Source organism: Betta splendens, chromosome 21 (genome assembly GCF_900634795.4).
Source record: "Betta splendens chromosome 21, fBetSpl5.4, whole genome shotgun sequence".
Taxonomy (NCBI): Eukaryota; Metazoa; Chordata; class Actinopteri; order Anabantiformes; family Osphronemidae; genus Betta; species Betta splendens.
The window spans coordinates 2,173,813-2,194,019 of NC_040899.1; the positions used below are offsets into that span (position 1 = coordinate 2,173,813).

A 20,207-nucleotide genomic window follows, 5' to 3' on the forward strand; every position below is an offset into this window, starting at 1 on the left:
ATCAGTTTAAATATGCTGGCAAACCAAACTAAAAGGGGGCAAAATTTCTTTTCTTCTTAAATCCTTGCAATTATTTTCTTGTTTAAAACATATTTAAAACAATGCACTAATATTATAGTGAAATCATTACACAGTGGGTGAATGTTGAAGCTCTGAGATCATCTTCATATGTATTTGTCAGAACATCATAGGATGTTGAAATAGGGATTTATTCCAAAAAAGACAGGGTCAGAATCAGGCAGGGTAATACACAGGTAGACAACGATGAACGATCCAATGGATCAGGCAGACTCAGTTCCGTGGGCAGGCAAGATTCGTTAACGTGTTGGTCGAGGCTACAGTACCGTTCAGACAGAGGCAGAATCGTAGTCAAACTAACTTGCAGGGTCATTTACCAGGCAGGCTCGAAGAACAAGGCATACAAGGCAGGTAGGGATTAGGCAAAAGTCGGTAACGGAGGTCAAGAGCAGGGTTCAGGATCACAAGACTAGACACGAGTACACGACGCTGGAAAGTGGTGGAAATCACGCAAACACGAATTAACAATCTGGCAACTAGAGAGTGTGTGAGGTGGAGACTATGTCCTGACGTAGATTACTGATTATGGGCAGGTGTGTGTAATGAGGACCGGTAATGGCAGAGAGAACAGCTGTGATGTGAGTGAAACAGGAAGTACTTCAAAATAAAAAAACAGAACATGACCAGAAGACTAGACCGAAACTGTGACAGTATTAAATAACATCAACTCTTTTATTAGCTCCTCTTGTATAAATGAGACGTCTAGAGCGGAGCAGGACATGTAGGAGACGTGAGGTAAAGCTGGTGTGAGTGAAGAAGACTGTGGGAGGCCTGGTGGTAAACACCGATCCAGAGCACTGGTGAAAGGGACCAAACAGGAAGTAGGTCTGCCAAAAAAAGTACTGAACCTAAAGTACAGCTGACTCAACAATGATTAAGGCACTGAGGCTGTAGTGTGAACTGCATGACTCATGGTTGACCAAAGAGAGAGTCAAGCCAAGAATGAACTATGGCCTAATTCAAATGAAACGTGGAGGCTTCCATGTTTAACACTAGACCCTTGGGGACTGATGGGCGATTACCTTGAGTTTTCCATTCTCTGTGCTGTCATCACTGCTGTTCATCTATTGGTCAGGGAGGGAGAAGTGCCATCCAGTGGCCTTATTAAAGAGGTTGTGGGTTGTAAACCGGCCACAGCTCTACAGCGTCTCCTTTCCTGGTGATGGAAGCCCAGACAGAAGCTGAGCTGTGCTTCCCGCTGCTCGTCAACTCCTCCTGCAGGAAGCCGATGAATCACCCCGAGACGTTCTTCATCTACGTCCTGTTCTCCTGCATCTCTGTGGTGACTGTGGCTCTCAACCTGCTGGTCATCGTCTCCATCTCCCACTTCAGGAAAACATAAACTCATAAGCATAACCTAAAATAGCACATTTATGATCAGATATTGTTGTTTACTTGTGATGTAGTTCTGCTGTAAGTAGTAGGATGTTCACTGCAATGTCCAGGCTCAAAGCTGAAAACATGCAGTAACATTAGTGGTGGTGTTTGTCTTGGTCTGCAGGCAGCTCCACACTCCCACCAACCTCCTCCTCCTCTCTCTGGCCGTCTCCGACTTCCTGGTGGGTTTCCTGCTGATGCCGGTTCGAATTCGCCTCATGGGAAACTGCTGGCTGTGGGGGAGCTTCATGTGTGCCTTATTTCGATACACCTCCTTCATTATCACATCTTCATCTGTGGGAAACATGGTGCTGATATCGGCTGACCGATACGTGGCCATCTGTGACCCCTTGGGTTACTCCACTAAGGTCACACATGAGCGGGTTCGAGTGTGTGTGTGTGTGTGTTGGGCCTGTTCTGTCTCCTACAACGGTTCCATTCTGCACGACTTCCTCATGCACCCAGACGCATATAACTCCTGCTATGGGGAGTGTGTGGCTGTCATCAACTATGTAACAGGAGCTGTAGACGTTGTGTTGACATTTATTGGTCCAATCACAGTCATCATTGTTCTGTATGTGAGAGTCTTTGTCGTTGCTGTGTCTCAAGCTCGAGCCATGAGGTCTCAGATCGTGTCGCTCCAGGGTTCGATTTGTGTAGTTTCTCAGAAGTCAGAGAGGAAAGCAGCTAAGACTCTGGGAGTGGTAGTGGTTGTGTTCCTGGTCTGCTTCTGTCCGTACTTCTATCCCTCTCTGGCGGGTGAATACACATCCACCACGGCAGCATTTTCTGTTTTCGGTGTGTGGCTGCTTTACTGTAACTCCTGTTTCAATCCCCTGATTTACGCTTATTTCTACCCCTGGTTCAGAAAATCAATCAGACTCATTGTTACGATGCAGATACTCCGCCGTGACTCCTGCGATGCCAATGTGCTGCATTAAAGCCTGTGCTGTGGGAAACAGGAAGACAGAGGATAGTGATTTTGTTTGCCAACTAATAGCTGAACTTTGAACATTGTAATCCTCACTTACAGTATTTATCCTGAGATTGTATGAAAATGTCTTGTTTCTTGTCAGATCTAAGACAAATATCTTATAATTTACCGGTGTCAATAAAAGGGCATAATGGCTGTGACTTGTTTGGTTCAGATGAGTTCTTACACACTCACACAGACGTAAACAGGTGATGTGCTTCATGTTGGGTCTATGATGCATGAGTTGTTATAGACTCTAGAATGAAGCCAAACACCTGCTTCTACTCACTAAACACCTGCAGAGACTTTATGTCATTAAAGGCTGATGACACCAAATGTCAGAGGCTTCAAAGTTAAAAGGTACTGTCACAGGTGTCTGTTATGAATGGACTGTGTGAATGCAGAGGTGCATCAGCAAGTACACCAGACGATAAGATAAGATAAGATAAGATAAGATAAGATAAGATAAGATAAGATAAGATAAGATAAGATAAGATAAGATAAGATAAGATAAGATAAGATAAGATAAGATAAGATAAGATAAGATAAGATAAAATATACAAGAAAAAGTAAGAGCGGAATCAAGTCAGTGGGTTAAGTTTTGGGTTAACCAAACAAACACCTCAAGTCTGTAACGTGACCATAGACAAGTAAAAGAGACACCACATGTAAAATGTCCCACGAGCAACAAGTACACAGTTCAAAACAAACTGTTGTGGTTGCATGAGCCGGTGGTTTTTATGTGGTGGTTGTATGAACTGGGCTCCTCCAGCAGCCACGTTTAACGGTTCTACCTCAGAGTCTGGAGTAAAAATCAGAGTTTAGTCTTTTCTGTCTGTTTCTCACCTCTCAGCTTTATTCACTGGATCACTGGATCAATTCACTCACTGACATGATGCAATTGGGGCTGTTGTTGGAACAGAGGGAGGAGCCAGACGAACCAAACTTATGATGGACTCTGATGTGAAAGCTGCCAGAGCTCCACAGCTTCTCTGTGACCATGGAGGAAGCTGAGCTCTGCTTCCCACAGCTCCTCAACGCCTCGTGCAAAAGGCCGACGCAGCATCAAGCTGAGAGCGTTTTCATTTCCGTCCTGCTGTCCTGCATCTCTCTGCTCACAGCAGTTCTCAACCTGCTGGTCATCATCTCCATCTCACACTTTAGGTAATGAGACAAACGTCTGAACAGTGTTTTGTTGTTTAGTTCATCTCTTTCTGCTTCAGTTCATTGATTGATTTATGATAAGAACTATTTGTTGCTGCTGAACACATCCACTGTTGTCATACTCAGGCCTTTATGAAATATATATATATATATATATATATATATTTAAATATGTATTAGTTATGGTATTTATAATCAATAAATACAATGAGATGTTTTGTGTATTAAATCGCTGCTACTCATATTTAGGTAGATCCTCCACAGCTGCTACTATGATCTTTCTATTCTTCATGTTCCTCCTCCAGGCAGCTCCACACTCCCACCAACCTCCTCCTCCTCTCTCTGGCCGTCTCTGACTTCCTTGTCGGCTTTCTGCTGATGCCGTTTAGAATCTTCCTGATAGGAAGCTGCTGGTTTTTAGGGAAGTTCATGTGTGGATTTTTTCAATATGCGTCCTTCATCATCACATCATCGTCTGTGGGAAACATGGTGCTGATTTCAGTGGACCGATACGTGGCCATTCATGACCCTTTGACTTACACCACTATGGTCACACAGAGAAGAGTTCGAGTGTGTGTGTATCTGTGTTGGGCCTGCTCTGTCTCCTATAATGGTGTCGTACTCAATACTTTTTTGAAAAATCCAAACGCATATAACTCCTGCTATGGGGAGTGTGTGGCTGTCATCAACTATGTAACAGGAGCTGTAGACGTTGTGTTGACATTTATTGGTCCCATCACAGTCATCATTGTTCTGTATGTGAGAGTCTTTGTTGTTGCTGTGTCTCAGGCTCGAGCCATGAGGTCTCAGATCGTGTCGCTCCAGGGTTCGATTTGTGTAGTTTCTCAGAAGTCAGAGAGGAAAGCAGCTAAGACTCTGGGAGTGGTAGTGGTTGTGTTCCTGGTCTGCTTCTGTCCGTACTTCTACCCGTCTCTGGTGGGTGAGGACACGTCTCCATCCACCACAGCAGCATTTTCTGTTTTTGGTGTGTGGCTGCTTTACTGTAACTCCTGCATGAATCCAGTCATTTATGCTTATTTCTACCCCTGGTTCAGAAAATCTATCAGATTCATTGTTACTCTGCAGATACTGAAGCCTGGCTCCTGTGACGCCAACATGCTGCAGTAGAGACGTGGCTCATGTAAAACAAGGGAAATGTTTGTGTCCTAAATCAAGCACACTTTACAGTTTCTAGATTTGATGTCTTTGTCACAGATTCAGCGTCTTAGTCATGACGCATCCCAGTTCTGGTTTTATTTTGTTAGTTCCTGTCTCCAACTGTCGTTTTGTTTTGCTCATGTCCTGCTTTATTTCTGGTCATGCAGTGTCCCAGCTGCAACCTTTAATCACTAACCCAGTACTCTATATTAGCTCCAACATTCACCCTGTTTAGTGAGATTCAGACTGTCTGTGTTTCCATGCCAGCAATCCAGTTCTCTTTTTGTGTAAGTCTAGCTCGTGTTTTGACCTCTGATTCTGCCTTGACATTGTCTTACCTTAGCCCTTTAACCTGTTTCCTAATCCTGCTGCACTATGTTTTTGACCTGAGCTTGTTTTTGTCCTCCGCCAGCCTTAACCCTGCCTGTACCTTTGCCTGGGCTTCATTGTGTAGTAACCTGCGCCTGTTTCTTGATCTGCCTTTGCCTGATATTAAATTCATGCAAACTTTACTCTTCTGTCTCTGTGCTGTGCATGTGGGTTCAGGGACTTCTTGATACTGGAGTACACCTGGCTGTGGCAGCACAACCCTCGCCTTGATAGGAGAACGGGGATGTCATTGAGTGGGGAACTGGCTGCCTTGACTCTTGTTTTATATCCGATGTCAAGGTTGACCAGGCGGACTCCCTGGAGCAGTCGACCGATGTGCTGGAGGTGCCTGATGTGTCTGGAGTCCCTGGGTGCTACCTGGATCTCAGGGCAAGAAGAAACCCACTTTGTTGCCTCCACATCGTCCCCACAACTGCGCCATTAACCTAAGGCCTGGAACTTCGTCTTCCAAATGGAGACTCTATCAACTGGCACCCAGGAAGAGGCAAACTGTGATAGAGTACATTGACAACGCTCTGTGTGTGGGACGCATCTTCTTCAAAGAGGCACAGTTCTTCTTCCTCAACAAGAAGAATGGCTCTCTCTGTCCCTGCATTGATTCCCAGAGGCCTAAATGTTGTCAGTGTAAGAGATTCCTACAGTACCCTCTTCCTCTTTTATCATCAACTTTTGACTTGCTTGCGGAGACTAAGATTTTTACCATTCTCACCCATGCAACGCCTACCACATTGTGCGTATCCGAGAGGGGGACGAATGGAAGACAGCAACACCCTGATGGGACACTTTGAATATCTTGCCATGCCTTCTTCACCAATGCTGCTGTGTTCCAGGCTTATGATTAATGATTTGGGTTTGTGTACCTGGATGACATTTTGATCTTTTCTTGCACAGATAGGAGCACCGTTGTCACATTCGCCAAGTGTTTAGGAAGGTACTAGAACATAAGCCTTATTTCAAGGTAGAGAAATGTGAGTTCCATGTATCCACGCTATCATGTTCGTCGTGTTGCAAAGTCGGGTCCAAATGGAGCCTTCCAAGACCCAGGCAGTGGAGAACTAGCTGGTCACTTCCTCCAGGTCAAGGATTGAGCGGATACTGGATGACGATCCCGCCTTCAATCATTTTAAGCAGAGCTTCACCTCTGCACTTATGCCTAATATTGCCTGATCTGGTCTGCCACTTTGTTTTGGGGAACGATGTATCCATTACAGTGGTGGAGCCTATCCTGTCCCAGCAAGATTTAGAAGGTGGGAGGTTGCACGCTTGTGCTTTTATGTCTTGTAAGCTTTCTCTACTGATGTCGTAGCTACTTTTAGCAATTGCGGAGGTCCTGGCAGTTAAGGTGGCACTTGAGGACTGGCGACACTGGTAAGAGGGTGCAAAGCAATCTTTTTTTCGTTTTTACCGATCACAAGAACCTCGAGTACCTCAAGACCACTAAACAGTTTAACTCCCGCCAGGCTCGTTGCTCTCTGTTCTTCAGCCATTTTAATTACCATTTGTCTTACCAACCAGGCACTAAGAATATCAAGCTGTATTGTCCCGTGTCCACAAGTCTGAAGAAGACAGCAAGGTTCCTGAGACCATCCTGCCTGCGTCCTGCCTTGTTAGAGCCATCACCATCGAAGCGAGCCAAGACCATCCACTGATACCACCCTGTCCACCCAACCACATGTTTGTGCCACCAGAGCTTCGGGGGGAGGTGTTTCATTGCGCTCATGCGTCCACGTTTAGTTGTCACCCACAAGTTCAGCAAACCGCCTTTGTGGTCGACCGCTGGTTCTGGTGACCATCAGTCCTCAAGGACATCAGGGAATATGTTGCAGCCTGTCCCACATGTTCCTCCTACAAGGACTTACATCAACATCCCCCTGGTTTCCTCCAGCCGTTGCCAATCCCTTACCGTTCTTCGGTCCCACATCCCCCTGGACTTTGTGACTGGTCCCCCTCCTCCAGAGGTAACACGGTGGTTATGACTGTGACTGACCGTTTCTCCCACTTAACCTATTTTGTGCCTATGCCAAAGCTACCCACAGCCCAGCAAACCACGCAGGCAGTGATGAAGCACTGTGTCTGACTGAGGTCTCCAATTCATCAAGAGGTTCTGGCACGAGCTCTGCGTGCTGTTTGAGGCCCCGTCCAGTCTGTCATTCGGATACTACCCTGTGTCCAACGGCCAGACTGAACAGACAAATCAGCAATTTACGGCTGGGCTCCAGCTCTTTTCTGTCGATAGGGTTATTAATCCTACGTCTGTCAGACTTTCCTTGCTTAGATTCATGAAAATCCATCCAACATTCCAGGTCAGCCCACTCAAGGTCCCTCCTACACCACTGCTGCCACCACCTCACCTCATTTATGATGGTCATGCGTACACGGTCCGGGAGCTTCTGGCTTGTTGCAAGCAGGGTTGAGGTTTTCAGGACTTTGTAGACTTGGATGGGTATGGGCCAGAAGAGCGCTCCTGGATTCTGGCCAGGGACATCTTGGAACTCACACCTGTCACTGAGTTCCACCGGTCCCACCCTGGGCAGCCTGGGCCGTCTGGAATCCACCCTTGACCAGGGAGTTCTGTCACAGATCCAGCTTCTTAGTCATCACGCATTCTAGTTCAGGTTTAATTCTGTTAGTTCCTGTGTCCAACTGTCTGTTTTGCTCATGTCCTGCTTTACTTCCAGTCATGTGGTGTCCCGGCTGCAATCTAATAATATTAACCCAGTACTGTATATTAGCTCCAACATTCACCCGGTTTAGTTCCACACTGTCTCCACGTTTCCTTGCCAGCATTCCAGCGCTCTTGTGTAAGTCTAGCCCGTGTTTTGACCTCTGATCCAACCTTGACGTTGCCTTGCCTTAGCACTGTAACCTGTTGCCTGATAATGCTGTACCGTGTTTTTGACCTCCGACCCGCCTTAACCTGCCTGTGCCTTTGCTCCACTGTGTACTGACCTGTGCTGTTTTTTAACCTGCCTTTGCCTGACATTAAATCCCTGCTAACTTTTAACCTCTGTCTCTATGCTGTGCCTGTATGTCTGCCGCCTTACTGTTTCTGTTTCTTTACAGTGTCATTTTGTTTTAGCTGAATCCTAAAAATTTTGACACATTTATAGTGTTTATATGATTAAATGACTGACCTTTTTTAAAAATATTTTGCTTTGTCTGAACACAGTGACTTTAACAGAGAGTATAATCATAACTCAATAAGATAAAGCGTGACATAATAATCAATCATGACTGAAACAATAGCTGAATATTCATTGGTGCATTGAGGTCTTAAAAGTCTTCCACAAACACTTCATATCTACATGCAAATTTTTATTTCACACGTTACAACTGAGGACTGTGTTGGCCCTGCGTGACGGACTCACCACTAATTCTTATCAGTATTAGTTTTGCCTTATATCTCTTCTTCTACTTCAGGGTGAATGAATGAAGACTCATGACTGATGTAAACTTCTATTAACTCCACATTAGCTCAGATTACATCAACCTAATTCAAAGTCAAAATTAAAGAAACATTTGTTTAAAAAAATCCTTTTTTAAAATCTTCCAGCTAATTATTTTACATAAACTTACCAACACTCATTTGACACACATTAACTGTAAATATGTTTCACCTTTACATACCAATCTGATGCATTTGGGTTGATTATTGGAAAAGAGGGAGGAGCCAGACGAACCAATCTTATGATGGCCTCTGGTGTGAAAGCTGCCAGAGCTCCACAGCTTCTCTGTGACCATGGAGGAAGCTGAGCTCTGCTTCCCACAGCTCCTCAACGCCTCTTGCAAAAGGCCGACGCAGCATCAAGCTGAGAGCGTTTTCATTTCCGTCCTGCTGTCCTGCATCTCTCTGCTCACGGCAGCTCTCAACCTGCTGGTCATCATCTCCATCTCACACTTCAGGTAATGAGACAAACCTTTAAATCGGCAAATCTTTGTACAAAATATGTTGTTAGATCAAGAATTTGATAGAATTATAACATATTCAGATGAGATCATTGTTACAGTTTCTTATTCATTACATTACATCCTAATTAAAAAGATATGTGGTAATAAGCTGTTTAATTAATTATTAAATCTGTTTTGATCTTCCACAGCTGCTACTATGATCTTTCTATTCTTCATGTTCCTCCTCCAGGCAGCTCCACACTCCCACCAACCTCCTCCTCCTCTCTCTGGCCGTCTCTGACTTCCTTGTAGGCCTCCTGCTGATGCCGTATAGAATCCTCCTGATAGGAAGCTGCTGGTTTTTAGGGAAGTTCATGTGTGTTTTTTTTCAATATGCGTCCTTCATCATCACATCATCGTCTGTGGGAAACATGGTGCTGATATCAGTGGACCGATACGTGGCCATTCATGACCCTTTGACTTACACCACTATGGTCACACAGAGAAGAGTTCGAGTGTGTGTGTGTGTGTGTTGGGCCTGCTCTGTCTCCTATAATGGTGTAATGCTAAAAGACTTCCTCATGCACCCAGACGCATATAACTCCTGCTATGGGGAGTGTGTACTTGTAACTAATTACATCACAGGAGCAGTAGACATCGTGTTGACATTTATTGGTCCCATCACAGTCATCATTGTTCTGTATATGAGAGTCTTTGTCGTTGCTGTGTCTCAGGCTCGAGCCATGAGGTCTCAGATCGTGTCGCTCCAGGGTTCGATTTGTGTAGTTGCTCAGAAGTCAGAGAGGAAAGCAGCTAAGACTCTGGGAGTGGTAGTGGTTGTGTTCCTGGTCTGTTTCTGTCCGTACTTCTACCCGTCTCTTATAGGTCAGGATACATCAGGCAATGTGGCATTTTCTGTTTTTGGTGTGTGGCTGCTTTACTGTAACTCCTGTCTGAATCCAGTCATTTATGCTTATTTCTACCCCTGGTTCAGAAAATCATTACAGCTCATTGTTACTCTGCAGATACTGCAGCCTGGCTCCTGTGACGCCAACATGCTGTAGACATGCTTATAATAACAAGCTCAACAAGGGAGCTAAAACAAGGGATTTCAGAAAGACTTCACACAGATTATGATCATTATTATTATGTAAAGTGTTTATGAGAGTTATTTTATACAATTAAAAATGACACAAGCATCGTCTATATAAACAAATATGTTTGAGTTTTCTTATATGCTGTTGCTTTTTTCAAGACATGATGCTTTGACACATGAAAACAGTGAAAACCTTATAAATTAAACATCCTTTGGTTTAAAGGCCTTTAACAAATTGGGAGCAAAGCATCAGCTGGATGTGGACACATATTGTAGCACATGTACTGGTTTGTGGTACACATACTGTAGTACTGTAGAGCTTGATTAATATTTCTACTGCAAACTATCAAATAAAGGCAGAAATAAAAAAAAGGACATTTGTTTATCTTAAAGCTTTATTTCCTAATGGCAGAAAAAAAACATGTTTGTGGTAAAACTAAATCTACTCGTCACATCTATGTCAAATAATTATTATTAATTGAAAAAGAATTGGTCAAGATTAGAGAAAATGACAATGATGTGTTGAACAGCCTGTGACTTTGTACAGGTTTTCGTTTTCGTGTTAGGATTTTAAAGCAGCCCACAAATATCAGTGGTTTAATCTTTACAAGATCTGGACAGTGATTTAATAATTAGTTAACTGTTTTTGCATTGACTGTCTGGTCTCCTAAAATATTTTTTCATCCAACTAAATGCAAAGACATTAATATATTATTTAGTGTTTCATGCAGTAGACAATAGGTTATGAAAAACAACATATATTGTACTAGAAGTCAAGTGATTTTTTTCACATTTTCATCAGTGGTGTAAGTAAAATCTTGCATTTAGTCCTCCTACAAAGAGGAGGGGGTAAATACAACTATCACACTCATATTGTATGTATCACAAGTCAGGATATTTGTCACTTTCACACACAGAAGCCAACTCAGTTTAAGAGAAAGTGAGAAAGTCAGGCCCACACATGAAAGATGCCTCGGTCAACAGAGAAATGGGACAAATTCATCTTGATTCATGTTTATAAAGTACAATGAATCAAGCTTTGTTGCATGGCTTCATAGATAAAAGCCTGTGCGTTCTGTTTGTAATGTACATAATACAGCTTAAGGTGCAGAATAAGCATCTACAGACATTTATGCTATTGCATTTCACCTTTAATGCAGAACATGGTCAATTAAAATTATTAATTTATGGCACTATATTATTTTGGCATTACACGAGCCAGGCCTCAGTATCTGAAGCGTCAGAATGAGCTTTATAGATCTTCTGAACCAGGGATAAAAAAAGGCATAGATGACAGGGTTCACACAGGAGTTAAAGTGTGTCAGCCAGATCTGCACGGCCACAGACGCAGCGTCCACAGCAGTGTCTTCTCCTGCCAGCGTGGGGAAGTAGTACGGGCAGAAGCAGAGCAGAAACACCAGCACCACAACGCCCAGAGACCTGGCTGCTTTCAGCTCTTTCTTCCTCACAGCAACAGCCCCTGGAGGTCTGGCTGCCACAGCTGCAGTCTGAAGCCTCATGGCGCGAGCCTGAGACAATGCAACCACAAAAACTCTAAAGTACAGAACTATGATGACGGTGATCGGCAAAACAAAAGTGAAAACGAGGTCGACAACTCCAGCAATGTTTTCTATGACAACCACACACTCTCCTAAACAGGTGTTAGACCTTCCTGGATGCTGTAAGGGCTCATATAGAAGGATGAACCTATAGAGTAGAGAACAAAGCCAACACAGACAAACACAAACTTGTGTCCTTCTCTTTGTGACTGTGGAGGAGTAACGCAAAGGGTTGCACACAGCTATGTACCGGTCAACTGATATAAGAACCATGTTGGCTACACAGGCCGAGGTGATAGTGTAGTCTACAACATAATACAGCACACAAAGCGTTTCACCCAGATACCAGCACGCCTCTGTGTAGATGATTTCAACTGGCATCAGCATGAAGCCCACCAGGAGGTCAGTGACAGCCAAAGACAGGAGGAGGATGTTGGTGGGAGAGTGGAGCTGCCTGGAGAAGAAGAGCATCATCACCAAGAGTCTAAATGCAGGAGCAAGAAGGAAAGTATCGCTATAGCACACTGCAAATAACTAATAACCACCACAACAAGCTTTAGAGGAAGTTATACAGCATCATGACATAAAGTAGCAGCTGATAGAGTTATATCTGCCTGAAGTGAGAGATGGAGATGATGACGAGCAGGTTAAGAGCCACAGTGACGAGAGAAATGCAGGAAAGCACAACGTAAAGGAACGAGGCCTGTTGGTCAGGATTGGTTGGCTTCCTGCAGGAAGAGTTCAGCTGTGGAAAGCAGAGATAAGACTGTTCAGGGACGTCCATCATCAAAGGAGACGCTGCAGAGGCTTCTGGCTCTCCTCCCTGTCCTCTGTGTTTGCTCTTATGAAGGTAATGACCCCTCCCTCTATCTGTCTCTGTGTGGTACAACTGTGTGTATAATCATAGTTCTAATCATAGTTTCATGGATAACTAAGATATAACGGACAGTGAGGGTAGTGGCAGTGTGTAGGTGTACAGTAACACACATAAAATCTTGAGCAGTCGTAAAAACTTTATTTGCTGTTTTTGTAGTCGAATGAATATTGTCCTGCACATGCAGGTTGTTTTTTTATTTTATTGAGTTTAGATTTTCTGGATGCAACTGGCAGTCGCTTCGTCACTACATTCACAGTTTGTGAACTGTCCCAACAGAGGTGAGAAGACACTGGACGTGATGTTTGCTAAAGATGTTAAAGAGGCCTCTCTCCAGACTAACTCTCTGGGTAAGTCACAATTGGGTTCATCTGCTTTCACAATACACACCTCTGGTTCAAAGGCAGCCTGCCACCATACGTCATTGATTCCCTTGGGGAAATTGTGTTATCTGGCGAGATCAACTGAGCTTGAACTGGATACCTCCTGCTTTGCAGGTAATGCTACAGTCTGTCACGACTTGGGACTTATTTCCTGTTTTATCTTGAAAGCACTTCCGGTTTCAGTTCTTACCATATTAGTTCCCGCCTTACTTCCTGTTCTTGTTACACACCTGTTTACATTAGTCATTTAGTCACCTGCATTTAAGCACCAGTAGTCACCAGAACTAGTTGCCCGATTGCTGCGTGTACTCACCACTATCCAGCGTTACCTTACCTTGTCTGCATCCTGATATCGATCCTGTATCCGGATCGTCGTTCCTGAGTTTTGCCTGTTTCTCACCTGTACCATAGCCGTGTCTGCGTGTTAACGACCCCTGCTTGTTTTTGACCTGAACCTGCCTGCAGTGGTTAGTTTGCATTCATAATTCTGCCCTAGTCTGCAGTGGTTAGCTACAAACTGCAGACGATTAGAGTTGGAAGATGTCGGCCTGAGGAACAATCAATTTGAATTTGTTACTGAATTCTCATATTAATATGTCAATGGCAGTTAATCGCAGAAAACTCGTGCAGTTGGGGATTTTAATCGCTGTCCAGCACTAATTTATTGTAATTATTTCACATAACCATGAACTGATGAAATAGTTAACATTAATATGAAGTTCCTCATTATCTATACATCAGGTTTCTGATCCAAAACATAATGGTTGTGTAAAATTGCTTTAATTTACTGTAATCCTTTATTCTTAAGTTATGTAATTTCCTGTAATAGCATAACTCTAACCTGCATTATTGGTTACATAGGTACAGAAGAACATAACTCCATGAAAGGAAAAAGGGTTTATTATAGACGGAGACAAAGTAAAAAACTAAAAAAAGTGGTCAACAAACATTGTTCAGTGTTAGTACTCCATCTTACCCATCCCTCCATCTGTTATTAAAGATGAGACCCAAAGACAAGTAAATGATTCAGACTGTAAAAGATTTTAGTGGTAATGTAAAGCTACCCAGCAGACACACAACCGACCTTCAACGTGAAAATATGCTTGAAATAATGTCAGTTATTGTTGTGACATTGATGCAACATTAAAACAATGTTGAATGCTGATGGTTGTAAAACGGTTAACAAAATACTTTTAAATGAACGTTGAAATATTTTTGTGATGTTGATGCACAATTGAAACAATGTTTGATTAATGATGAATCAACAGTGCCCCATTAACTTTGATTTAACTTTCAAAATCAACACATGGTCCAATGGTCATTCAACCATAATATGACGATTCATCTATGGTTCAGCATTGAAATGCCTGCTGGGTAGTGCTAAACCCAGTAAATGCTAATGAGTACAGTAGAACTAGGTTTCTAGGTTTTACAGCATCCACTACTGACTCCAGACCGCCCATGCCTCATTTCAATATATTTGATTCAAAGGAGCCAGGCTTTAGAATCTGAAGTGTAACAATAAGCCTGACAGATTTTCTAAACCAGGGGTAAAACAACGCATAGACCAGAGGATTTAAGCAGGAGTTGAAGTAGGCCAGACAGATGACAAAGGAAGCAGATGAGACATCGAACAAGGTGTCCTGGCCTGCGAGTGAGACACAGTACAACGGACAGACACACAACAGGAAGACAGCAACAACCACTCCCAGAGTCCTGGCTGCTTTTACCTCTCCCCTCTTAGCTGTGACTCCCACTGAATGCTGGCGTGAGGCGACCATGATAAGAGTCCTCATGGCACGAGCCTGCGTCAGCGCCACCGCAAACACCCTCACATACAGAACTACGATAACCGAGATGGGAAGAATAAACATCAAGACGAGATCTGCGACCTGCTCCAACATGTTAAAAACGATCACACACTCTCCAACGCAGGATTTAAACTGCCCAGTTTGTTTCAGATTCTCCTTCATCTGCAAACTAACAAACAGCATACAACAAATCCAACACAGTGGAATCAGGATTTTAACTCTTCTAGGAGAGACTTTGGTGGAATAATGCAAAGGGTTGCAAATAGCCACATAGCGGTCAACTGATATGAGCACCATGATTCCAACTGAGGAGCATGTGGCAATGTACTGTAAAACATAGTACATAGTACACATGATGTCACTGAGGTACCAACAGCCGTCTATCACCATTCCTTCAAACAGCATAATAAGGCCCACAAGCAAATCAGACACAGCCAGAGACAGGAGCAGGAAGTTGGTGGAAGTGTGAAGCTGCCTGGAGACAAACAGAACAACATGTCTTTATCATGGTGTGCATATTTACAACCCTAACCCCGATCACGTCATTATGTTTAGCTTTAGTTTCATAAAATGTATCTACTTGAAGTGGGAGATAGAGATGATGACCAGCAGGTTGAGAGTCACAGTAAGCAGAGAGATGCAGGACAGCAGGATGTAGGTGAGCACAGAATGAGAGCGAGGACGCTTTGGTTTCCAGCACGATGTGTTGAGCTGTGGAAAACAGAGCACAGCCTCCTCCTCCATCATCAGAGAGAAGCTGCTGAGCTCTGGCTGCTCTCACCAACAATCTCTGTCTTATAACCTCCGTGACTCTTGTCCATCCTATGTATTACATGATGGTTTTCCTCCTCTGATCTGTAAATGCTGATTAGTTTGCCTTCTAATAATAATCCTATGCATAAATGAGTCTTTTTACTCTAGAGGATCTTTCAATGAAAAAGGAAAAACATATTTCTCAGTTCTTTAGTTTATCTTTATCCTACTTGTTATTCCAGTGACAATCAACCAATATTGGATATAAGATGAACATAAGATTATGTGATGAGCAGCAAGTGACAACATATAATATTAAATATTTATTATGTAATATATTGTATGTATATCAACATATACTGTATAGGGGGTAAAGATTTTGTAAATAATGAAAAAGTATTTGTGATATTTCCTTTAAACCGATGGTGGTTATAGATCAAACTACTCTTCTAACAGAAGTAATAGTAGTAGTAGTAAAAATAAAGGCTAAAAGATGAGGAACAGCATTGGTGGAGTGGTGGAAACGATACCGGGGCCTTTAACCTTATACTGTATATTTACATTTGCCTCTCTGTGTAAATTGTAATGAGTGTCTCTATCATTAGTTGTTATCTATCCATCCATTTTCCTAACCGCTGAACCCCATATGCGGGGTCACGGGGGTGCTGGAGCCCATCCCAGCTGGCCATGGGCGAGAGGCAGAGTACACCCTGGACGGGTTGCCAGTTCATCGCAGGGCAACACGGAGACATTGGGATTTGATTACAAAGTATAATTGTATTTTGTGCTTTCCCCTCAGACAATCAGTCTAACAGTCATGTGTACACATGTAAATAGTGTTTTAGTCTTAAAATACTATTTAAAAAGTACAAAAAGAAAACCTCTTTTCCATTTTGGTGTTTTACAGAACACGAGTCTCACGTGAGCAAAGCTTCAGAATTTGAAGAGTGGCTATAAGTTTAATAGATTTTCTGAACCAGGGGTAGAAAAAAGCATAGATAATGAGTGACACGTTTAAATATGGGCTGACACACAAGAGAAAGATAAATATGACGAGACCAAGCATCCAAGCTTGTTACACGCAAAGGTCAAACTAGACTGGAACTATTTTCTAAAACACACTCACTATGAGTGGGAAACAGGCTACAAAGGCCTACAAACCGTACTGGGAGGAAAGACCCAAATGCAACGACCCACAGACAGGACTGACAAATGATTTAATAATCAAAACATACAGAAAGGACAATACAAACTAAGGTCACTGCGTATGCAGGCTAGGGCAGAAATATGAATGCAAACTAACACATACAGTGTTTTGTTACACTGAGTAACAAAAGATCCTACTAAGAACACAGAACATGACAACAAAACAACAAAACCTAACACACTCCAAACGAACACAAACCTGGACAGAGAGCACCATGAGATGACGACATGTAACATGCAATGCACAAAACACAAGGACAACACAAAGACTAGACAAACCTTGATCAGGGACAGGACTGGACCACAAGACACAAACAACATCTAACAACAACCTCCATGTAACACCTATAGACTAGGGATAACAAACCAACAAAGACTGTAGCCAAACCAGAAACTTAAATACTCACTAAAACAGGTGACTTTAATTAACCTAATAACAGGACATGACACGACAGGAAATGAAAAAACAAAGAACCAGCCAAGAGGGCCTTAATGCCACGTGAGCCAGAGTGCCCTCTGGCGGCCCTGAAGCTGACTTGCAACAGAGCTGCCTTTAGCTCAGGCTTCTTAGGCGTAAGTTGAACCGACTGCTGAAGCGAGACGGCTGCAATGTGAGACCTTACAGCCCGAACCTGCGACACAGCCACCACAAACACTCGCATACTGTATACAGAACGAGGATGACTGTGATGGGAACAAAGGACAAGATAAGATCTGCCACCTGATCATTAAATGTTGTGAACACCACACATTCTCCAGCACAGGAATTATACCTGCCTTGCTCTTTAAGATTATTTTTCATTAGCACACTGAAAAAGAAAAGAGAGGACGTCCAACACAATGAAACACAGATTGCAGCTGTCTTCACTGTGACATTCCTGGAGTAATGAAGAGGATAACAAACAGCCACATGGCGATCAACAGATATGAGCACCATGGTTCTTACAGAGGTGGAAGTATTAACATAGTCAACACCACGATACAGAGAACACACAAGGTCACCAAGGAGCCAAAATCCATCTATGAGCATGATTTGGAAAAGCAAAAGGAGGCCTACAAAAAAATCTGAGAGAGCCAGAGAGAGGATGAGGAGGTTGGAGGAAGTGTGGAGTTGCCTGGAGAGAGACGAGAGCAACACACTGATCAGTACCTGTATCATTACGTATTATCACACTATTCCTTTACAAGGCACTAGTGGCTAACAAGTGGTTACTTAAAGTAGGATATGGAGATGATGACCAGTAGGTTGAAAGTGGTAGTGAGCAGAGAGACATCAACAGCACCATGTGAATAAGAGTAGCATGAGACTGAGGACGCATTGTCTTCCAGCAGGAGGTGTTGAGCTGTGGGAAGCAGAGCTCAGCAGCTTTTCTCTGATGATGATGGAGGAGGCTGAGCTCTGCTTCCCACAGCTCAACACCTCCTGCTGGAAGACAATGCGTCCTGGCTGCTCTCACCAACAATCTGTCATATAAACTGTGACTTTAGTCCATCCTCTAATATGATGTAATGGTCTTCACCATTATTTCATCACCATTAATTAATGAGAGAGAAATTAATTAATTAATTAAACCAAATTTGGTTTTCAATGAATGTCTTGGCCATTAAATGCACTGTGTCATGAAATGTATTTGGTCACCTGCCTTAAGATGCGCATGAACATTCCATGGCATCAAAGTCTTGGTCTGTTTGTGAGGTCAGGCATTGATGTTGGACAAAAAGGCCCAGCCTACAGTCTCCTTCTGAACCTGGTAGTTCTGCAAAGGAGCACTTGGGGATGAGGACAGGTTTATCCATTCGGAGCATTGCTCTGAGTGGCCCTGCTTCCCCTAGTCACAGTAGAATGAATGCTGTCTCCACCAAGAAGTGTTCTGGGAGAGTGTGTGCTATCATATGGGTACCATGCTCCCTGTGTGTCTGCCACACTCATGCACACCAGGACTAAAGAAGCTAAAACTTACCTCTCAACCTTGTCTGAGCAGATTGGGGTAACCTACCGATTTCAACAACCAGTCTCAACCTGAACAAGGGGTAAGTGGACGGCCCTCCCAGGTCCATTAGGACAGCACGTGGCATGTGGTGGACCTTCAAGGTCCAAATATGGCCGAGTCTGTCATGAACCTGGGCTGTTTCTGTGTTTTCTGGTTTGTCATGTTCATTTCCTGTTTTATTTTTGTGTTGCCGGTCTTGGTTCCTGTATGCTTCAGTTTGGTTCACTTAGTCATGTGTTTACTTCCTGTTTTATTTTCATGCACTTCCGGTTCTGTCCTGTCATGCTTAGTTCACCTTTGTTGCTCGTTATGTGATCACCAGCTGTGTTCCATCATTAATCACCTCCCTGCATTTAAGCACATGCACATCCCTTTGTTCGCTGTTAGTTAGTCTTTGTTGAGCACCCGATCTGTCAACCTCTCAGCAACTCTCATGGTTTGATTTGGTTCAGCCTTGTCCCTGCCCGTACCTCTGCTTGTAGTTGTTGTTGTTCCCTGGTTTGACCATTGCCTGCCCGACGCGCGTTTTTTGCCTGCCGTTTTTGGTTCATGTTTAATAAATCCCGTTCATTCCCATCCAGTCTCCTGAGCAGTGCGTTTGGGTCCTTCATCCCTGTCTAGTATGGTGGATAGCTCCGCTCATGCACAGCACATACAGGTATTACACAACCTAGAAAAAAATTCAAACCTTAAAAACAAGGACAGCATACAGTAACTGAATCATAACCTCGACCTTTTGACCTTTCAAACCTTTAAATTTAACTTAACAGACCAATAATAATCTAGTAATTAGCTTTAATTAGTTGTCACTTACCCACAGAAGTCTATATGCCTACCCATATAACCTAGAAATCAGATCCAGAACTCATACCAACCTAGTCTCTCTTCTAAAGGTTCCCTACCACCCTCAGATGTTAGGATCACTTGAAAAGCTTTGTTGTGAAGAGCAGTCTGTACACTCCTGGCACACTCCCTCAGAACTGAAGTTCACAGCAAGGGAATGGCAGCTGCAGCGGCTAGACTGACCACAACGCCTCTAATATTACTAAACGGTCCAGTACTACAAATCCCTTCACCGGGAAACTAATAATTCTACTAGGCTCACTAGTACGAGCCAGACAAACCTAAAGAGGTCAGACAAGATAGAGTTACAAATTTAATAGGTTAATAGTAAATTACACAAACTAAGGGCGCTGCCTTAACTTATAATGCAAAATTCTAAATTACTAACACTGAGCACAGGACAGGGACTCCACATTAACATAACAGGACATGACTTCACACACGCAACAAACCAACCTGGACACGTATCTGCAACAGGATGACACACAGGAACACAATGGCATGGCAAAACAGAGACAACAAACGCAAACAAGAGAAAAACACAGAGGGCAAACTCAAATACTAACATATTTAAGTATTGTGTGACCGATAGAGAATGATACAGTGAGCTGCAGTTTATTTATTTGTTTACTTATCTTTTGAGCAAATAACTATAATGACATT

At 43.2% G+C, this 20,207-nt stretch overlaps 5 protein-coding genes across 5 annotated transcripts; 3 read left to right on the forward strand and 2 right to left on the reverse strand.

The window, feature by feature from the left end:
* Positions 1-723: 723 nt before the first annotated feature.
* Positions 724-2,495, forward strand: LOC114847749 (trace amine-associated receptor 13c-like). Its single transcript, XM_029137781.3, has 2 exons — positions 724-1,407; positions 1,577-2,495. Exons 1-2 carry the CDS (start codon positions 1,241-1,243, stop codon positions 2,394-2,396), a joined length of 987 nt encoding a protein of 328 aa, XP_028993614.1. The 5' UTR covers positions 724-1,240; the 3' UTR covers positions 2,397-2,495.
* Positions 2,496-3,421: 926 nt separating this feature from the next.
* LOC114846959 (trace amine-associated receptor 13c-like) lies at positions 3,422-5,090 on the forward strand. Its single transcript, XM_029136237.2, has 2 exons — positions 3,422-3,592; positions 3,898-5,090. The coding sequence occupies exons 1-2, from the start codon at positions 3,429-3,431 to the stop codon at positions 4,718-4,720; spliced, it is 987 nt and encodes a 328-aa protein (XP_028992070.2). The 5' UTR covers positions 3,422-3,428; the 3' UTR covers positions 4,721-5,090.
* LOC114846960 (trace amine-associated receptor 13c-like) lies at positions 5,011-10,435 on the forward strand. Its single transcript, XM_055504861.1, has 4 exons — positions 5,011-5,037; positions 5,420-5,509; positions 6,447-6,508; positions 9,279-10,435. The coding sequence occupies exons 1-4, from the start codon at positions 5,011-5,013 to the stop codon at positions 10,090-10,092; spliced, it is 993 nt and encodes a 330-aa protein (XP_055360836.1). The 3' UTR covers positions 10,093-10,435.
* Positions 10,436-10,543: 108 nt separating this feature from the next.
* LOC114847718 (trace amine-associated receptor 13c-like) lies at positions 10,544-12,470 on the reverse strand. Its single transcript, XM_029137745.3, has 2 exons — positions 12,298-12,470; positions 10,544-12,137 (listed from the first exon to the last, which is right to left on the reverse strand). The coding sequence occupies exons 1-2, from the start codon at positions 12,468-12,470 to the stop codon at positions 11,318-11,320; spliced, it is 993 nt and encodes a 330-aa protein (XP_028993578.1). The 3' UTR covers positions 10,544-11,317.
* A 1,925-nt stretch (positions 12,471-14,395) lies between these two features.
* Positions 14,396-16,066, reverse strand: LOC114847744 (trace amine-associated receptor 13c-like). The gene is made up of 2 exons (XM_029137777.3): positions 15,332-16,066; positions 14,396-15,226 (listed from the first exon to the last, which is right to left on the reverse strand). The coding sequence occupies exons 1-2, from the start codon at positions 15,496-15,498 to the stop codon at positions 14,407-14,409; spliced, it is 987 nt and encodes a 328-aa protein (XP_028993610.1). The 5' UTR covers positions 15,499-16,066; the 3' UTR covers positions 14,396-14,406.
* Between the last annotated feature and the right edge of the window lie 4,141 nt (positions 16,067-20,207).